Source organism: Mastacembelus armatus, chromosome 23 (assembly GCF_900324485.2).
Source record: "Mastacembelus armatus chromosome 23, fMasArm1.2, whole genome shotgun sequence".
Lineage (NCBI taxonomy): Eukaryota > Metazoa > Chordata > Actinopteri > Synbranchiformes > Mastacembelidae > Mastacembelus > Mastacembelus armatus.
In genome coordinates, this window is record NC_046655.1 from 15,559,757 (window position 1) to 15,579,224 (window position 19,468).

At 44.1% G+C, this 19,468-nt stretch overlaps 1 protein-coding gene across 1 annotated transcript in view; it reads left to right on the top strand.

Moving 5' to 3' along the window:
* The window catches only part of LOC113141905 (receptor-type tyrosine-protein phosphatase beta-like), a 23,212-nt gene extending 8,634 nt beyond the window's left edge, over positions 1–14,578 (top strand). Inside the window, exons 11-40 of the mRNA XM_026326546.1 lie at positions 203–469; positions 586–644; positions 1,028–1,232; positions 1,322–1,419; positions 1,662–1,827; positions 1,903–2,033; positions 2,181–2,325; positions 2,406–2,675; positions 2,773–2,948; positions 3,222–3,372; positions 3,493–3,593; positions 3,975–4,140; positions 4,236–4,514; positions 5,142–5,420; positions 6,049–6,198; positions 6,486–6,625; positions 7,026–7,162; positions 7,329–7,435; positions 7,537–7,642; positions 8,243–8,323; positions 8,671–8,688; positions 8,765–8,846; positions 9,372–9,462; positions 10,739–10,815; positions 10,885–11,019; positions 11,334–11,456; positions 11,539–11,702; positions 12,429–12,564; positions 13,236–13,356; positions 14,027–14,578. Coding sequence (XP_026182331.1) covers positions 203–469; positions 586–644; positions 1,028–1,232; positions 1,322–1,419; positions 1,662–1,827; positions 1,903–2,033; positions 2,181–2,325; positions 2,406–2,675; positions 2,773–2,948; positions 3,222–3,372; positions 3,493–3,593; positions 3,975–4,140; positions 4,236–4,514; positions 5,142–5,420; positions 6,049–6,198; positions 6,486–6,625; positions 7,026–7,162; positions 7,329–7,435; positions 7,537–7,642; positions 8,243–8,323; positions 8,671–8,688; positions 8,765–8,846; positions 9,372–9,462; positions 10,739–10,815; positions 10,885–11,019; positions 11,334–11,456; positions 11,539–11,702; positions 12,429–12,564; positions 13,236–13,356; positions 14,027–14,049 — 4,184 coding nt within the window. The 3' untranslated portion in view covers positions 14,050–14,578. The remainder of the gene's footprint in view (positions 1–202; positions 470–585; positions 645–1,027; positions 1,233–1,321; positions 1,420–1,661; positions 1,828–1,902; positions 2,034–2,180; positions 2,326–2,405; positions 2,676–2,772; positions 2,949–3,221; positions 3,373–3,492; positions 3,594–3,974; positions 4,141–4,235; positions 4,515–5,141; positions 5,421–6,048; positions 6,199–6,485; positions 6,626–7,025; positions 7,163–7,328; positions 7,436–7,536; positions 7,643–8,242; positions 8,324–8,670; positions 8,689–8,764; positions 8,847–9,371; positions 9,463–10,738; positions 10,816–10,884; positions 11,020–11,333; positions 11,457–11,538; positions 11,703–12,428; positions 12,565–13,235; positions 13,357–14,026) is intronic.
* Positions 14,579–19,468: the final 4,890 nt, after the last annotated feature.

Genomic DNA, 19,468 nt, shown 5'->3' on the forward strand with positions numbered 1-19,468 from the left:
TTAAATCTCTGGAATGTCTGAATTAAAAATCTGCCAAAGAAACGCTGCTTTGTAAAACTTATGTTAAAGAACCTGAACGTTGTTTAAATTGACGATCAGTTTAATGGTAGATTATTTCTTTTATTTATTTATTGTTTATCATTTAATTACAGTGTTTAATATATTTTAATTTTGTCACTGTCTTCACATCCTTTTCTTTCAGCCCCAGCAGCTGTTTCCGAGGTAACTGTTGCTAACGGCGGCAGGTCTGACGCTCTGCAGGTGTCATGGCGACAGGCAGTGGGCGTGGTGGACAGCTACCTGGTTCGTGTTCAGGATGGGAGACGGACCGTCCACACGTTCGCCGTGTCTCGCTCCTCGCCACCAGAGTGCTCCTTCAGCTCGCTGGTCCCCGGGCGACTGTATTCGGTCGTCATAGTAACAAGAAGCGGCGGCCTGGAGAACGCCACCACGACTCGAGCACGAACGCGTAAGGATGGTTTTTATTTACTGCTACATTGACTGCAGGGTGTAAAGATCAAAAGTACAAGTTGGTTGCGTTTTAGGGGGTTTGAGCTAAAACTTTTCTCTTGGTCTGTGATGCAGAACCTGCCAGTGTGCAAAACCCAACAGCTGTCCACTCCGCAAGAGACGACTTCCTCAAGGTGTGTCCATGTGGTTCCGTTATGGTGTTTATCAGTATGTACGGTGGTCTGTCTCTAAGGATGTTGGGTTGTTTAGTTCAGACCCACAGGAGGCTGCTCCTCCTATTTCAGACAATAAAACTGCAGTTTTGAAACATTTTACACACTCATTGTGTTTTCACTATGTTTTCAGTCAGAGCTTAGTTTTTAACGCCACACGTGGACTGTAGATCCTTCATAGTTTGTTGGAAAGCAACCAAGAGACTTTTCATAAAAACCTACTTTATTTAAAGACTAGTCCATGTTTTATCATTAGAGTCTGTATTGATGGTATTTACTAAGCAGTATTCTGTGTAGGCTCAGTATGTATTATTGTAGTATTGCTTCTCTGGTGCTGTGCTCAGGTGTACTGGCGTCACGCAGCTGGAGATCAGGACCGTTACGTGGTTCTGATCCAGTACAACCACAGCGTGCTGCAGAACAAAAGCGTTTCCGCTGGACACAACGAGTGCGTCTTCTCATCTCTGACGCCGGGCAGACTCTACACCGTCACCGTGGAAACCTGGAGCGGCGACTACGTCAGCAGTATCTCCACTGACGGACGCACCTGTGAGTCGAGAGCTGGGCCGACAAACGTGACGCGGGTTTGGGTGGCGTTCAGTTTTGATCAGTGGTTTTAATTCAGAGCTTTTCTTTAGTTCCAGCAGCTGTGGGGAATCTGTCGCTAAGCAACGCAGGAACAGGTGATCTGACTGTCACCTGGAGCCCCGCCCCCGGAGATGTGGACCACTATGAGGTATTAAAGAGATAAGCAGTTTAATCACGTCACTGAGACACATTAATGGTTTTATCTTTTACTTTTGTACTTTAACTTCATGTGCAAGTTTAAAGCAGCTGCTGCCAGGACAGGAAGTATTAAGGGACTGAGGACTGTTGAGACTGTTCCCTAGTGACTCTCAGATCCTGGAAAACCCGGTGCCAGTGTGGAATAAATGTTTGTGAAGCCTTAAGTTTTTAATCTTATCGCCATGTGTCCAGGTCACGCTGCTCTTCAACGACACTCGGGTTTTCCCGCCTGTCACGCTGGGCAGCGAGGTTCGACACCACCAGCTGACCTCCCTGACCCCCGGCCGTCTTTATAAGATCGTGGTGTCGACGTTCAGCGGACCGAACCAGAGGCCGCAGTTTATCGAGGGACGCACAGGTAGGATGACCTCACTTTAAACCTCAGGTTTCTCCTCTGACTGCACAATGAACTTAAGCGCCCTGTTCCCTCCAGTTCCCAGTGCAGTAGGGAACCTCCACCTGGATCCCCAGCCGGGGCTCATGGACTCAGCTGCTGGGCTGTTGGCCTCCTGGACACCCGGAGACGGCGACCTGGACGTGTACATTGTGTCCCTGTCGGCCTCAGTGAGTCCAACCACACATACCAGGTTCACACTGGAAGAACAAATAGTTTAAATAAAGTCAAACCAATAAAATAAAGAGTGACGTTGTGTGTGGATCCACTTTAGACTGAAAATGGTACAGAGCTCCTTTACTCCTTCCTGTCTGTAGGATGGTGGTGTTATTGAGACTCCTCTCCCCAAACATGTCTCCTCCCTGGACTTCCTGGATCTGGTCCCAGGCCACGCCTACACCATCACTGTCCAATCACTGAGTGGGAAGTTGACCAATAGCAACACAGCCACTGGCAGGACGGGTGAGGAACGCAACGACCGATGTTGATTGACGTGTATTTGATACTGATTTCCACTGATTCCTGTGCGTTCGTCCCTCCAGCTCCGGCCAGAGTCACGGCGCTGCAGGCCGACAACGACCACACCACCCACAGCCTGACGGTCAGCTGGGAGAGGCCGGTGGGCGTGTACGACGGCTACAGGCTTCAGTTACTGGATGAAGCCGGCGTCGTCGTGGCCAACCGGTCGGTGTCTGCGCGGAGTCGAAGCGAGCGGCTGGGGGGTCTGACTTCAGGGAAATGGTACCGCGTGAGGGTGGTGACGCTGAGCGTTGGTGTCCCGTCAGCGGAGGCCACAGCAGAGGGACAAACACGTGAGTCACAACACAACAGATCCAGCTGCATCCACACACACGATCAAACCTCAGACTCTACGATTCGTCTTCCTGCTCAATCTCGTGTCTCGTCCAGGTCCGGCTGCTGTCGGTAATCTCACGGTCACTTCGACCAACACCTCCTCCCTGTCCTTCTCCTGGCGTCCCTCAGACGGCCATGTCGACATCTACGACCTGACGCTCTTCAGCGTCACCGAGGCAACGGCCAATCACAGACAGGACACTGTCGGGAATAGGAAGGAGCGTCCCCAGGTAGAACACATTATTTATAGAAGGCAGAACTCTAAACTTACTGTGCATTTATACATCAGGTGTGATCAGTTTCACTTCATGTCAACATATAATGTTCAGTGTAGCAGCTGGTTGTAAACGTAGCTCAATACCAGAACCAGCTCTCAGTGTAACAGAGTCCAGTTCAAACTGCAGCCTCAACAATGACCATCCAGCTGAACATTATCACCTGCACCCAGGAGGATTCACTGCAGGACTGTTCCTAATAAACTGACCACTGTGTCTGTGCCTTAGGCCGCTGGTGACCAGGTGGACCTGCAGAAAGTGGGTCCAGCTGCAGACAGCTGTGTTTTCTCCGACCTGAGAGCAGGAAGTCTGTACAGGCTGCAGGTGGTGAGCTGGAGCCGAGGAATGAGCAGCGACTCGTCTGTGCTCGCCAGAACGGGTCAGTACCAACTATTACATCACCAAGGTTCAGTTTCTTCCTCTCTGGCATCACTCCTTGTTTTTCCTCTGTCTCTGTTAATGTTTCCTGTTGGTCCCCCCCCCCCCGCTTGTGCTTCAGTCCCGTCTCCAGTCTCGTCTCTGCAGGTTCAGAGCTCAGGACGGACGAACAGACTGACGGTGAGCTGGCAGCACGGAGAGGGGAGCTGGAGCAGCTACCAGGTAAACACTGTGAAAGATGCTTTACAGTGAGTCTCAGTGCTCTCATACAGCCTGCTTCTGCAGCAGGAAGTAGTGGCTTTCAAAATAAAAGCTGCAACAGCCACTGTCAACAGCAGACAGACACAGCCAGAGACAAGCTGAGGAACAGCTTTTCCTCAAACACAGACTTGCCTGATGCTGCAGTATTTTCCCACCTTGAAGTTTCTAACTTTGACGTTAGACCTTGAGCTGTGACTTACTGGGTCTTTACAGCCTAAAATAACTTGAATAAATCAGCAAAATCTTGTAGTTCCAGCCTGAATAGCAGCTCTGCTGAGCTAGCAAGCTAAAAAGTAACGCTGGTGCTGAATCGTGTGTTTTGTTGTCTCCGTGTGATGTAAGGTCGTATTGTACGATGCTTCTGGAGCCACTCTGGGAGCACAGATGCTGGGGGCGGAGCACAACAGCCACATGTTCTATGGGCTGATCCCTGGTAGGCTGTACCGTGCTGAGGTCATCACACACAGTGGGGAGCTGGCCAATAAAGTCTCAGCTTTCGGACGCACCTGTAAGTCAAATTAAAACAGATGCTCTTGTTAGTTTAATGTAGTTTTGGATTCAGTAGTTTATTTTGTGTTTTGTTTCTTTCCCTCTCTCTCCCAGCTCCAGACCCGCCCACCCGCCTGTCCGTCAGACAAGGCTCAACCAATGAGACCATAGAGCTGTCCTGGTTTGGCCCCGACTTCGGAGACTACGATAACTTCAGCCTTCAGTGGTCGCCTCCAGACCACCTGTCAATCACTCAGATTGACCTGACCTGTGTTGTGGGCGGGATGTTTCCAGGGCGACAGTATAACTTCACCGTGACAACCATCAGTGGTGGCGGGGCAATGGGCGGGCCCAGTGTCAGGAGCCAGCCAATCCAGAAGAGCGTCAGGACAAGTAGGTGTATGGACTTTGACAGGTGGTGGTGACAGGTGTGAAGAGCAGAGGGAGGAGACATAAATTGTATTGTGGCTTCATTTCTTTGCTTACAATGTAAATTGCATATGGTCATAAAACCTGCACCTAAAACATCAGTGTCTCATATTTGAAACTGATGAGGAACCAAAACTGTTTCATGTAATCAAACATTTAAAAGGGACGAGCTCAGATCTCTGTGCAGGTTTTGGGCTCGCATGTTCTCTCAGATCCAGGTGCAGAACCTGAATGTATCAGTGTTTTTCACACCAGACTTTGAGCTGGTAAACGAACTGGCGTCACACGTCTAAAATAACCCCGCTCAGATTTAAACACTTATTTTCCTCCTGTCCACTAGGTGGCAGCAAAACATAAGCCATGAATATAAAATGAGAACACAAACACTTGTCTGTCTGAATCCATTTTAATTACCAAACACAAACATTAAAAACATGGCCAAGCCCAAAAAATACTGAAACAAAATGTGTGTGCAACAAGTCATACTGTTAGTTTACAGTATTATCACTGTTCTCTCCTTGTCGCTTCATTTAATCCTCTCCTCATTTCCTCTCCTCGTTTCCTCTCCTCGTTTCCTCTCTCCTTCTCAAGGTCCAGCTCCTCTAAAGTCCATCCACTGCTTCCCGTTGTCGTCCTCCTCTCTCTCCTGCTCCTGGTCTGCTCCCATCTCCGACTTTGACTCTTACGAGGTTGAGTGCCGTCGTCATGACGATGGGGAGCTGACCTCTGCACTGAGGGTGGCGGGGGACATCACCACGGTAACGCTGGACCACCTGGAGGCGTTCAGGAAGTATTCGGTGACAGTAAGGGTGTCGTCAGCTGGACAGACGAGTCTACCTGCGACACACACCACAGTCACCATGATAGACCGTGAGTTTAAAACACACACACACACACACACACTTGTGACATAACCTCCAACATCACAACCAAACCTGTAACTCAACATAAACCTGAACCCTTAAACAACTTATTGACTGTGTGAGGACCAAACTCAGATTAGTCCTCTCAATGTATACTGGTACACACACACACACTTCCCTGGGTGCAGCAGTGTTTAAATAAAACCTGTTTAAATAGGCCTGCTCACCTGGGACACAGAACAGCAGCGTTGGATTTCTTCACACATTCATCACCAAGTTAGTTCAGAGTCATGTCTCCTCCCAGACTTTACGTCTGAGAAGTTTAAGAGTTTAAAGGCATGATTAAACCGTTTTTACATCTGATTTAATTAATCAGATGTAAAAATAATTAATTTAATTAAAGTCTTTTCATAAAATTCTGACCCAGTCAGTCATAAGTCTGATCTGTGTTCTCATGGATTTTGAATCTGTATTTACAAAGTTTATAAACTTTATGAAGCGCGACACATTTTTTTTCCAAAGTTTTATTCCAAATTAGTTTGACAAAGAAAAAATACAGAAACAGAACAAATGTGTAAAATCTAAACTGAATGAATTTGATTGACAGCATGTTCAACCATTCACTGTCCTTGCAGGTCCACCGGTCCCGCCCCCAAGTGTACGTGTCAGTGAGAAGTCGTCGAAGGTGACGTCGTCCTCCATCTTGTTTCGCTTCAACTGTTCCTGGTTCAGCGACACCAACGGAGCCGTCCGGTACTTCGCCGTGATCGTGGCCGAGTCTGATGGTACGCACACACGGTCATGCACGTGCACGCACAACGTTTCACCATTACTTCATCATGAAGCTCAGATTTTCAGGATCCAGCTTCTTAGATGTTCTTGTCTGAAAATCAACTAAATATTTGGGGTTTTGGATGATTTGTTGCATAAAATAAAACTTTAAGTTTAAACCTGATGGACAATCCCCACTAACAACTTATAACTGAAGAATGGAAAAAATAATCAAACCCCAGTAAACGTCTGTTGGTGTCGAGCTGTAAGAAAATCAGACCAGTCTGTGTTCATCCCACAGCCACCGAGCTCCTGCAGCCCGAACAGCGCCACCCTCTGCCCTCCTACCGCGACTACATCACCAACGCCTCTGTGAGAGAGTATCAGACGGCGTACTTTCCCAGCCGCTGTCCACAGGACGCTGAGACGTCTGCAGGACAGGTGAGATGCAACGCACTGCACTGCAGCAAAAGAGTTCAGTTTTAAATTTTATAAAGAATATTTTAGTTTTTTTTAAGGTTGTTGGATAATTGATAGAAAGGCTGCAGGAGAAATCTAATAATCATCAGTGGCTCCTTCTGCTTATGATTTTATCTCGTATTTCCCATGTGTCTTTTAATGAAGTATCTGTGCACATAAAAATATTTCAATACAAATCAGTCACACCTAAACATGCTACAGATACTAAACATGTAATTAAATATGTTGTGTCTTTTTCCTGTAGCTGCTACATGCACACTCAGTGATCTGAAGTCATCAGTCCATCAGTTCCCTACATTTATTCAAAAGAAACAAAATAAAAATGATTGTGTGAACTTTTTAATGATCAATAACTGATCAGGTGGTGGAGGTGAACCTGGGGGCAGGAGGTGACCGACTGGGCGGGGCCTGTGATCATTACCATGACGATGACCTTTACCTGAGTGACAGCTATGGCGACTTCTGTGATGGGCCGCTAAAAGCCAAAACATCCTACAGGTAACACACACAGTCTGTGATGTTTCAGAGTGAAGTGAAATAAGTGGAAATGTGTCTCAGTGCTGACAAATCAGTGTGTTACTGTCTTACCCAGGAGATGACTTTTAACCTTTAAAGGGTTAATCTGCATAAAAAAGCTGATGTGTGTGTGTGTGTGTCTGTGCAGGGTGTGTGTCCGAGCCTTCACCAGACTGTTTGATGAAAACCATAGAGCGTTTCCTCAGCCGCTCTTCACTGACACTTACCTGTCCACACCGCTGAAGACGCATGCAGGTGAGTCAAACACACACACATACAAACACACACAGAGCCTCTGCTCGTCCACTGACTGATGCGTGTGTGTGTGTGTGTGTGGGTGTGTGTGTGTGTGTCAGAACCTCTCAATGGCGTCGTGGAAGGTCTGAGTGCTGGGATGTTTCTCATCGGTATGATGGTGGCTGTTGTCTCTCTGCTGGTTTACAGACAGAGGCTACGCAAAGTGTGAGTACACACACACACACACACACACACACACCCTGCTAATCATAATCTGCTTTAATGGACATTTCATGTTGCAACTAACAGTAATTTTCAGGTAACTCATTTAGTCTTTGTCTTTAAAATACTGAGAAATATTAATTCCAGGATCTGATTTGAGCTGATGTCAGCACAAAACCCAAAGATGTTCAGTTTATGACATGAAGCAGAAAGTTTTCATAATTAAGAGGCTGAAAAATAACTTCAGTGATGACTGTTAAAAGTTAAATCAACTGGTTGGTGCAGCTCCTAAAACCAACTCCAGCCTCTCACTGTAAATGTAACGAGGCGCTTCAGAAACTGTGTTTAGAAGCATCGTAACACTGGTGGCAGACTCGGAACATTAGCGCCTACGTGTCACCTTAGTTTCTCATTTAATTTTATTAAAGGCTCATCTCATTTGTTTATCATGGAGGTAATTAGTCCCATTAACAGGTCCTTATATAAACACATTTGTCAGCCACACTGCTGAAAAGGATTGAGGAGAGTTTTGTGTGGAGATGCAGTTTGGTGGTTATTATATTCAGCTGTGTGTGTGTGTGCGTGTGTGTGTGTGCACTGCAGGGCTGTGCAGGAGAACCCGGTGGTGAGGATGAGCATGTGGAAAGAGGTTCCAGCTTCAGGGATATATATGGGTGTGAGGAGGTAAGTGTGCTCGCTCTATAATTACTTTCTTCAGCACGAGTTTCCAATACCTCCCACGTCCAATATGTGCCTGTGTGAAATATTTGTTTCCAATAACGTCCCTCTCACTCTGATTACTTCATTATTCACCCCCACAATCCACAGCATCTGTTAATTACCGTGCAGCTCGTCAGCTTCATAAATAGCCCTAGCAGCTAAGAGCTGCTGTTTCAGCCTGAGGTTTATTTGCAGAGTAAAATCAGCAGCTGAAACCTTGTTGCTTAATAATAAAATGTGTGAAATCAGAAAAGCCTGTGTCAGAATGAATAACAACATATAATAACCAGTTGTCCTTGTTCTGGTTGCAGTAACCGCCGGGTCACCAGGTAAGAGTCTCCTCACTCTGCATCTGATGGATGATGGTGTAAGTCTTTTCATGCTAACGTCCGTCTCTCTGTGCAGTCCAATCAAAGCGTGCCACTTCGAGTCCCACCTGACCAAACTGCAGGCCGACTCCAACTACCTACTGTCGGAGGAGTTCGAGGTAAGACCGGACTTTACCTCTGGTTTCAAAAACACACAGCCACATTTTACAGTATAGTGTGTAGTGCAAAATATGCCTCTGCTGTATTTTAGCACAAAAACGACTGAGCCTGTTACTCAGGTGTGAAAAGAGCATGTGGGTACTGTTTGTTTATTGGCTGACTGGTGACACACATGTAAGATGTAATCATAATTAATTGTGACCTGGATTTAATTTAATCATTTACTTTTCATGTCTTTACTAAAACTGACTCACTCCATTATGGACCAGCTCTGATATTTTTGCTCCTGTAGCTTCAGGTTAGACAGAGTGAAAAGTCTGAAAACACTGAGGCCATAAAGTTTAAAATCTTTTATTTCATCTGCACAAGTTAAATATGAATTTGTGGCTGCTGCTGTCCCTCCTTTTGATCCATGTTAGTTCGTTATCTCACAGGAAATGGGGGAAATGTAACAGGTTTCAGGTAGTGAACTGAGTTTTGTTGCTATTAAAAACAAAGTCAGATCACTGTGAACGTTTGTACAGGACCTGAAGGACGTGGGTCGCAACCAGACGATGGACGTGGCCCGACTGCCGGAGAACAGAGGGAAGAACCGCTACAACAACATCCTGCCCTGTGAGTAACACTGACCATTGAACAGATATGGAAATTGAGGTGTAGGGAAAAAGAGAGGGGAGGTGAAGGAAAGGCAAGGATAGAGAAAGAGGAGAAGAAGAGTTAGGTTGGAGATTAAGTGTAGGGGAAAAGAGAGGGAATGGTTGGGGAGGAGAGAAAGAGGAACGAAGACAGGGAAGAGGAGTTGGGTAGGAGATGAAGTGTAGGGAAAAAGAAGGGAGGTGAAGGAAAGGAAGAAAAAGAGTAGAGAAAGAGGGGAACGGAAGACAGGGAAATGGAAGTGTTGGGGAGGAGAGGTAGGGGGAGAGGGGAGGTGAAAAGGAGTTGGGTAGGCAAGGAAGACGGAAGTGGAAGTGTAGGGAAAAAGAAGGACAGGGAGAGAGGGAAGGGTTGAGGAGTAGAAAAAGAGGGTAGGTGAGGAAGATGGAAATGGAGAGGGGAGGGGAGGTGAAGGAAGGGGAGGAAAGGGAAGACGGAAGTGGAGGTGTAGGGAAAAAGAAGGGCAGGGAGAGAGAAGTGTTGGAGAGGAGTAGAGGAAGAGGTGGAGGTAAAGGAAAGGGAAGACAAATGGAGATGTAGGGAAAAGAGTAGAGGGAAAGGGAAGACTGGGAAGTGGAAGTGTAAGAAAGAAGAGGGGAGGAGAGAAAGAGGGGAAGAGGAGTTGGGTAGGAGATGAAGTGTAGGGAAAAAGAGGGTAGGTGAGTAAGAGAAATGGAGAGGGAAGACTGGGAAGTGTAAGGGAAAAAGAGGGGAAGTGAAGGAAAGGAAGGAGAAGAGTAGAGAAAGGGGAACAGAAGACAGGGAAATGGAAGTGTTAGGGAGGAGAGGTAGGGGGAGAGGAGTAGAAAAAGAGGGGAGGTAAGGGAAATGGAGGTGTAGGGAAAAAGAGGGGAGGTGAAAAGGAGTTGGGTAGGTGAGGAAGACGGAAGTGTAGTGAGAGGGAAGGTTGAGGAGGAGAGAAAGAGGGAAAGGGAAGACAGGGAAGTGCCAGTGTAGGGAAAAAGAGGGAAGGTGAAGGAAGGGAAGGCTGGAGGTATAGTCATTCAGGTTTTTATCAAACTTCTATTACTTGAGTTTTAATTAACAGGATGCCTGTTGTCATGGCAACAGTAAAGTACCAGCTGAGGCTCCAGTCTGATGAAAAAGCTGAATGACTATAAAATCCAGTTTGTATCTGTCTACACTTCTGTTCCTCCCTCTCTGTAAAAACCTGACTCCTACCTGTCAGAGCAGCAGTCAGGTGACCTCTCCATCTACCTGGTGTTTCTGTTTCTAGACGATTCCACCCGAGTGAAGCTGTCGTACCTGGAGGACGACCCCTGCTCCGACTACGTCAACGCCAGCTACGTACCTGTACGTACACAAACACGGTGACCCGTCACACGGTGACCCGCTGAGCTCACACCTCTGTCATGTGTGCAGGGCAATAATTACCGCAGGGAGTACATCGCCACCCAAGGCCCGCTGCCCGGAACCAAGGACGACTTCTGGAGGATGGCGTGGGAGCACGGCGTCTACAACGTGGTCATGGTGACGCAGTGTGTGGAGAAAGGACGGGTAAGCCCGAAAACCTCAGTCCAGAGCTGGTGGCCACGCTGACAGAGAAGGAACAAAGCCACAGCACATTCAGCAAAATGCAAGCACCGAGAAAATGTTGCTGAATAATTGTCTAGTTAATTTGATAGATGCCCAAAGATGGAGACAGGGAACGTTAGAGTCTATGCTGAATAAACAACGACTTCCTTAATAGTAATAATAATAATGAGTCGATCACAGGACAACAATCTGCAGCTATTGATGATTGATTGTTTCAGTCATGTTTCCAGTAAAACCAGTGAACCTCACCTGTGGCCGGGCTGCTGTGTTTGCAGGTGAAGTGTGACCAGTACTGGCCCGTAGACAGGGAGCCTCTGTACTACGGAGACCTGGTTGTTCAGATGCTGTCGGAGTCCGTCCTTCCAGAGTGGACCATCAGAGAGTTCAAGATCACCTCGGTATCTGCTCAGTAGCTCTGACTCCACATCCCGTCACACTGTTCACGCTGTACGTTAACACACAATCACCGTGTCCTGACAGGAGAGCAGCAGAAGTTACCCCCGGGTGCTGCGTCACTTCCACTACACCGTGTGGCCCGACCACGGCGTCCCAGAGAGCACCCAGTCCTTGATCCAGTTTGTCAGGACGGTCCGGGACTACGTGGACCGATCACCGAGCACCGGGGCCACTGTCGTACACTGCAGGTTAAAAAAAATTAATAAATACATTTAAAAAACAAAAAAAAAACAAACTACTTCCAGTGGTCAGTTTATTAGGTACGCCTCAGTGTTTAAGGAATGTCTTTGATATTTTGTTTATATCAAGGCTGCAACAAACAACTATTTTAATTATAGATTTTTAACCTTAAACAACAAGTTTGCCACATAATAAAAAATATAACTAAACATTTTACTGGATGATTGAAGTTTGGAAAACATTTCACTCTGCTCCACTTCTGCCATTTTCCTCTGCATCACTGATCCGACTTATCAATAACTACGTTCGGTGCCACTTATTTTAATAATCACATTTTATCAATAATATTTAGTGGTTGCAGCTTTAGTTTCTTATAGATTTTGTATATAGTCACATTATTTCTTACATTACGCTGAATGATTTAAAACTGTTTGGTCCAGTATTAACTGTTGATAACTACTGACAAACTGTTCAATACGAGCATGAAACAAACATCCAGCCTGAGAAATGACCACACACACACACACACTCACACACACTCACACACACTCACACACACACACTCACACACACTCACACACACTCACACACACTCACACACACTCACACACACTCACACACACTCACACACACTCACACACACTCACACACACTCACACACACTCACACACACTCACACACACTCACACACTCCACTGAATAACTGCTACTGTTTGACATGTGACTCTGTTCAGTGCTGGTGTTGGTCGTACTGGGACGTTCATTGCCTTGGATCGGGTTCTGCAGCAACTGGACTCTAAAGGAATCATCGACCTGTACGGCTGCGTGTTTGACCTTCGCCTGCACCGTCACCACATGGTCCAGACCGAGGTACAGCCTTTACACTGCTGCAGGGCCCTGAACATGGACCCTTCGTTACCTTTGCTCTCACATCTGACCTCAGGTGTTGCACTGACTGTTTCACCTGGCTGCGTTGGTCACAAGGTGAACAGGCCGTCCAGACAGTGAAAATCAGTCCGTCAACCTGAATGTACGAACTGACAAAGCTGTTTCCAAACACACCTGCTGGAATCACGTAACACTCCAGGGGCCCTGACCCGACAGTGAATGTGACACAGAACCAGCAGCTCAGACAGTTGGAAATATCTGAACTAACACTGAACTGAACTAGGCCTGAAACTCCAACTAATGATGGGAGAAAACACAGCCACAAACCTCGTAGTGTTCAACACATGAATTAAACTATATATCTACAATATCAAGTTAGACTACAACTAGTACTACTACTAGTATACTACTACTGCTACTACTTTCAGCTGCTCCTTTTCAGGGGTCACCACAGCAAATCATCTATTTCCATCTGCCCCTGTCCCCTAACTCACCAAACCAGATCTAAAACAATGGACTCAAACAACAACAGTTCACATTCAGCCAAAACCAAATGCAACACTAGGAAACATCTGACTAAACCAGAGACGGCTGCTACACTTCCACTGTTAAACTGGTGTGTGTGTGTGTGTGTGTGTGTGTGTGTGTTGCAGTGCCAGTACGCCTTCCTGCACCAGTGTGTGCGGGACGTCCTGAGAGCCAGAAAGCATCGCAGTGAGCAGGAGAATCCTCTGTACCCCATCTACGAAAACTTCAACCCTGAATACTGCCGCGGTGAGTCCCGGACCAGCAACGTGAACTCTAACCTCAAGCCGACTGTACACCTACACCCTGTTTACCTACAAAAATAAAACGTCTTTCCCAGTAATCTTGAGTTTTAATTGAATGATCCAATGTTACATCTGAGATCTGCTGCTGAAGAGGTTTTACCTCTGGCTCCAGGCTGGAGGTCACTAGATAAAGTCCACAGTCAAGGTCCTGTGGTCAGAAGCCAAATCTCTTCAACAGGCAGAATCACAGTCTTGGTGTTTGTTCTGTAGATCTGCTCTGAGAACAGTTTCCACATGTTTACTGAGAAAATGAGCAAACACAAACATCCATCTGGATTTCTTTTTCCCCCAACATTGGATCACTGAACAAACACTAAGAATAATGTTTGCAGTGAAACACTGGACCAAACTACAGTCAGACATGAGTAAATAATGTGTCTGAGCTCGTGCAGGAAATGAAGCCATCAGCCTTCTGTCCAATCACAGCACATTTAAAACACCAGTAGGTGAACACTGCACAAACTCAGGTATCACACTTACCCCATTCAACAGCGTGACTCAGTTTCCCAGAATGCACCGACATCTTCAAATGGATCTTGGCCTGTTGGTCAGACAAAACGGCTCATGTTACTATTCCACTAAAACAGCTCATCTGTGTGTTTGTGTCTCCTCAGATTTCATCTACACCGGACGCTAAACACGGACACGCTGACGTCCTCCATCAGCTGACTCTCACCTCACATCAGGAAAACCAACAAATGATATGGTGGATTGATATTTTACCTGTTACACTATTGTCCTCACTTGTTTTGCTGTTTATGGAAGTTTAACACCAACTAAAGTAAAGAAACCAAACTGGAACGTTCTCAGTCCTGGTTAATTAAGATTTTGTTCCTCCTCAAACTCCAGTGTCTTGACAGAAAGTTAAAAATAAGTTTGTTAGAGACTAAATGAGGCTGGAAATGTAATGAATGACTGTCAGACACAGGCTGATCTCAGGTCGTTGGTGTTAAAGTGATAATTTAAAAGATGTTAGTGCCTCAAACTGATCCATTTATTCCCATCCTGCTCCTATAAGCTGTTTATTTAAAACCCTACACATATTGCTGTATGTAAATATTGATGTAATACTCTTTTTAAAACATACAATAATGAATATATGTTCAGAATTTACCTCTTGTGTTATATTTAGATAATAAATCTAACCTGCTGCCTTCAGACTCAAACTGCTTTTTATTGTTTATTTCTGAAAAACTGTTTATAAATGACTTTAAAACAAACTAAGACAAGTCTGAATATGATGCAGGAAACTAATGCAGCTAATGTTTAAAATGCATAAACAACTGACTGGAGTTCAGTTGTAAACTTCTGCTTTTTTTTTTAGGTGTAAGAATCTGGACAAAATTAATCTGGTTATTTTTTTTAAAGCAATAAAATCCACATTTATAATTTGAACAATAGACATTTGAGAAAATCTTAGTTTGACTATTTAGATGGTTTTAAAAATGATTTTTTTAATGAGGACATAATGATCAATGGTCTTTGATGTATAGGGCTGAGTTAGTATTATTATTTATTAATTATATACCTTAGTCCTGTTATATTCTACTGAATTTCCCTTCGGGGATTAATAATAAACTTTATCTAATTGATGCTGATAAAAACCAGCCCTGAGACTGTAAACTGAATTATTAAGTGTTAATTAAAAATACCTGCCCAATTATGTTTGTGTTTTTATTTGCTTTAACATTTAACAGTGACTGTGTGAGCATCATTCATATAAATGTCTCATTACTGTAATAATACAATTCATTCTCTCTTTAATTATTCCTACTTTTTGAAGTTATTAGTGTCAGATCCAAATAACATTTCCATATATTTAACATAACCTTTTTTAAATTCATTTCAATTTAGAATTTACTAGATTATTTACACACAAACTTTTACAACTATAACATTTCCATAATGTTAATCTCATGTTATTGTTAGTACAAGTTAATTTAATTCTCATATTTTAATAACATTTACAAAACATTTTAAAGTGGCTTTTCTAAGATTTAGATGTTCAATCAAATAGCTGAACCTTTTTTATAATTTTCACAAAACATCTGAGCTTATTGTTGTACAGCCTGAACATTAAATACTATCACAATGATAAGATTTTATCACAGTATTGATCCACTACTGACTAGTTAAGATCCAATCAGTCAATGAATTGATTATTAGAATTTTTCATTTTCTGTCTGATTAATTATCCAAGTTCGAAAACTATATTCTTTGGGTTTTTCCACAACTGCCTGGACGAAACAACAGTCACCTCAGACTCTGGGGAAATAACAGCAGCACATTTTCACTCTACTGGCAATTTATACAGAAAACAACTCATGTCAAATGTCAGTTCCTAAAATATTAAAGAAAGAAAAGTTTCAAAACCTCATATTTGAGAGCTTCAGCCAACAACAAAAAATAAATAAATTTGTAAGGTCTGTGAAAAACATGTCTGGTCAAGAAAAATAAGTCTCAGAAACACTGACTGCAGGGAATCAGCAGCTCTCTCTCTGCTGGAATCTGAACCAGAGATTTTCTTCTAACCTCACAGTAACTAAGCAAACAAACATTCCCCATGTGCCTCCAGGACCCTAGAGACCCTCCAGACCCTCTAGGACTCTGTGCAACATTTCAACTGCTGAGCTGATGTTTTGGTTGCTCTAACGTTTTTCAGCAAAAACAAAAATCCAAAGTTCACAGGCAGACACCGGGAAACTAACTGAAAAAACTCAAGCTACTTTCTGTGGAGCTGCTTTCACAACTTCTGATTTCTATATTGATCTGGGGCACAGTGAGGCTGGGGCAGAACTGGGTAACCCACATACAGCAGCTGTCAGGGGCTCAAACCGAGGCGAGGCGTCCCTGTTGGAGGCCGAGCTGAGCCCAAACCCCACAGGACCCGCTGGGCTTTCAAACAGCAGCAAAGTTAAATTTTTAGCTGCTGTTGTTAGAGCTGGAAATGACCACAGTATTCATCTGCTGTGATACGGACAGTTATTGTGTCCATGGACTCATGGACCTAAACATCTGATGCTTTTAATGACAACACCAGCTACTGGAAACCTAATATTTCCCACTCAGTTATATATTATTTTAAATGACTGATCTTTATTCCCAGGAAAACTGAAACCCTAAAGAAAACAGCCTCTTGGGGACAATCATGCACAAACTAGTAATTTACTGCTGAGTTAAACGATCTAAAGTCAAATATTATGAACTGCTGGATGTGCAAAAAATGACATTATGAACTTCACCTCAATCTGGGGCAACTTAAAAATGCTGAGCACAGTTTATACACTGAGGTTTATACACACATGCCCATGCACCACAGTGTGTTATCCTCAGTGGTGTGAAAAAGTGTTGGCCCAGATCATCAAACAAATGTAAATATTAGTCAAAGATAACACAAGTAAACACATCATGCAGTTTTTCATGCTGAAGAAAAACAAAATGAAGACTTTGGAGTGGCCTAGTCAAAGTCCTGACCTGAATCTGATTGAGATGCTGTGAGACCTTAAAAAAGGTGGTTCATGCTCGAAAACCCTCCAATGACGCTGAATTACAACAAATCTGCAAAGATGAGTGGCCAACATTCCTCCACAGCTGGAACAGACTCACTGCAAGTTATCTCAAACTCTTGATAGCAGTTGTTGTTGCTAAGGGCAACCAGTTATTAGGTTTAGGGGGCAAACACTTTTTCACACAGGGCCATGTAGTTTTGGATTTTGTTTTCCTTTAATAATAAAAACTGCATGATGTGACAAACATTAAAGTGACAAACATGCAAATAATAAGAAATCAGGAAGGGGGCCAACACTTTTTCACACCACTGTATAAACAGAAAGGGACTGCACAGATAAACCTAAACTCAGTATTCACTGATGGATAACAACTTCACTACATGTGGCATCATGTGCTCTGAGTCCAGCAAAGGCTCATATCTACAGCCAGATTCTGGTCTCAAGTGTCCTACAAAACCAAGCAGTTCTTGTGACATCAAATATGATCATGCATGTGGTTCTGAACTAACTATTAAAACAGTTTTAGTTTCTGTGATGATTATTTTCATGTCTGGCCAATAAAACATCAGAAACGTCCAGCGTCCATGGAGACAAATTACTCTACTAGGATTTGTTGTATCTTAGGCCAAGACAATCATCACTACACCTGCAGCAAGTTTGTATGTTTGGGTTACAAACAATTTAGTGCAGGGCCCCAATGGTTCCTCTTGCCTTGGGCCCCTGAAGTGTCTAGAAAGGGCCTGCAGATATTGGTGATTCCCAGTTCGTGGATCAATGAATCATTATGGAAACACTTCGTGACAAAGCTGCTTAACCCTCTGAACCTCCTGGTGTTTTCATTTCTAGCACATTTTGGTGCAAAGGGACATTAACATTAGTTTTTAGTGAAAGGGTTGACCTGCTGGACACGTTTGTAGCAAACAACCACACAGCTAAAAGCTCAACAAACCACCTTCACGGAAACTAAACACACGTCAAACGACGAGCAGGTAAACAATCCAACAAGTCCTGTTCCTCTACCACTAAAACTCACGGAACCACCAGCCAAGGAAGTGAAGAAATAAGCGACAAACCATGAAGCGATGATTGTGAATTCTGTCTTACCTGTCGACGACGCCATTGTTTGTGTTACACTGAAATGAATCCGACAACAATCCATGGACATTTCCGCTTTTGGTAGGACTCTGCGTAGGGGGTGGGCTTATACGTCATTACGTTTGTTGAGGCAATTCTTCGTTTCTATTGGCTCGAAGGAGGTGTCGATCACTCAAATCGGCCAATGGGCTCTGGAGCCGCGTAACAGGAAGTCGTACCGCGACCTCAGCACAAAGTAAAACAGCAGCTTGTTCTGTATTTGTGTGATTCTGTTTTTTATTCTGTACATCGAAATAAAAAAACGGCTAGAAGGCAAAGGAAGTACTGCACATATCTGGACATTTCTCAACTAAAAGCTTTACGTCTTCGCTCTGGTTTATTTTATTAGCGCCACTCAGATGACACTCAGACGTTTTTATGTTTCCTTGGGTTTTAAGGCAGCAACATAACTACAGAAAGGATTTATCACTGACACTGTAGCTGTTTGACGCGATAAAAACTAAAAATGTGGTTTTATTTACGGTGAAGTCACAGAATGTGTCGTCAAACACAGACAGAAACATGTTTGTTTTACTCACCGTGTCTGAAGAAGAAACTCGCCGCTTTTCGTTCCAGAGGAACATTTGTGAATGTCCTCGTCAACAAACAGCCCGGTCTCCTTGTGGTTTGTGTTGTTTTTGTTGTTTACCAGTTTTACCGCTGCAGAATCACGCTTCCGCCCGTTAACGCACCTGTGTCCTTAGCGGCAAATTAGCTGCGGCCGCTGACGTCACTTCCCCGCACATGCGCACACATTTCCTCCGTTTGAGTGACAGGTTTGCCGTGTTGCCAGTTTCAGGTCCTATAATCCGCCGGTTTTACCTTTTATTTATTAACATTTTGGAAAATTAACTTCGCCGAATTCTGTATCAACAGCTCCTGTTTATTTATCATTGTATTTACTAACAACAAGCTATGACATTTTTTGTTAATAATACAAAATCTCTTACAAATGTGACGTTTCTTACACTAGTTTTGTAGTTATAAAAAGTTATATTTCATTAAACGTTTATTTAAATACAGATAATTATATCCTTGGAAAGCTTAAGTCACAGTGAATGAGAAACATCTGTATTGTGACTGTGTGTTCAGACATTATGCAGCTGTGGTTTCTCCTTCGCCTCACTTACAGTTTGAAATCCTGTTTGTAATGGCCACACTTTTCAACCTGGAAGCTCCTGCTACACATCTGTAAGTCATATATCATACATACTCATATATAGCCTAAGAAAAATGATGTATAAAAACAAAATAAGACCCACTGGATGAGCTTTATAGACAAGATGTGTTTTTCTTGAGGCTGGATCAGACAAATTTCCACTGGTTTTAGTGGTTGGATTTGTTATAAATCAGGCTTCATTTAAAACCTCCTGAAACCCAAGCTTTGGTTTTGTATGCCTTTTTTTATTTCTC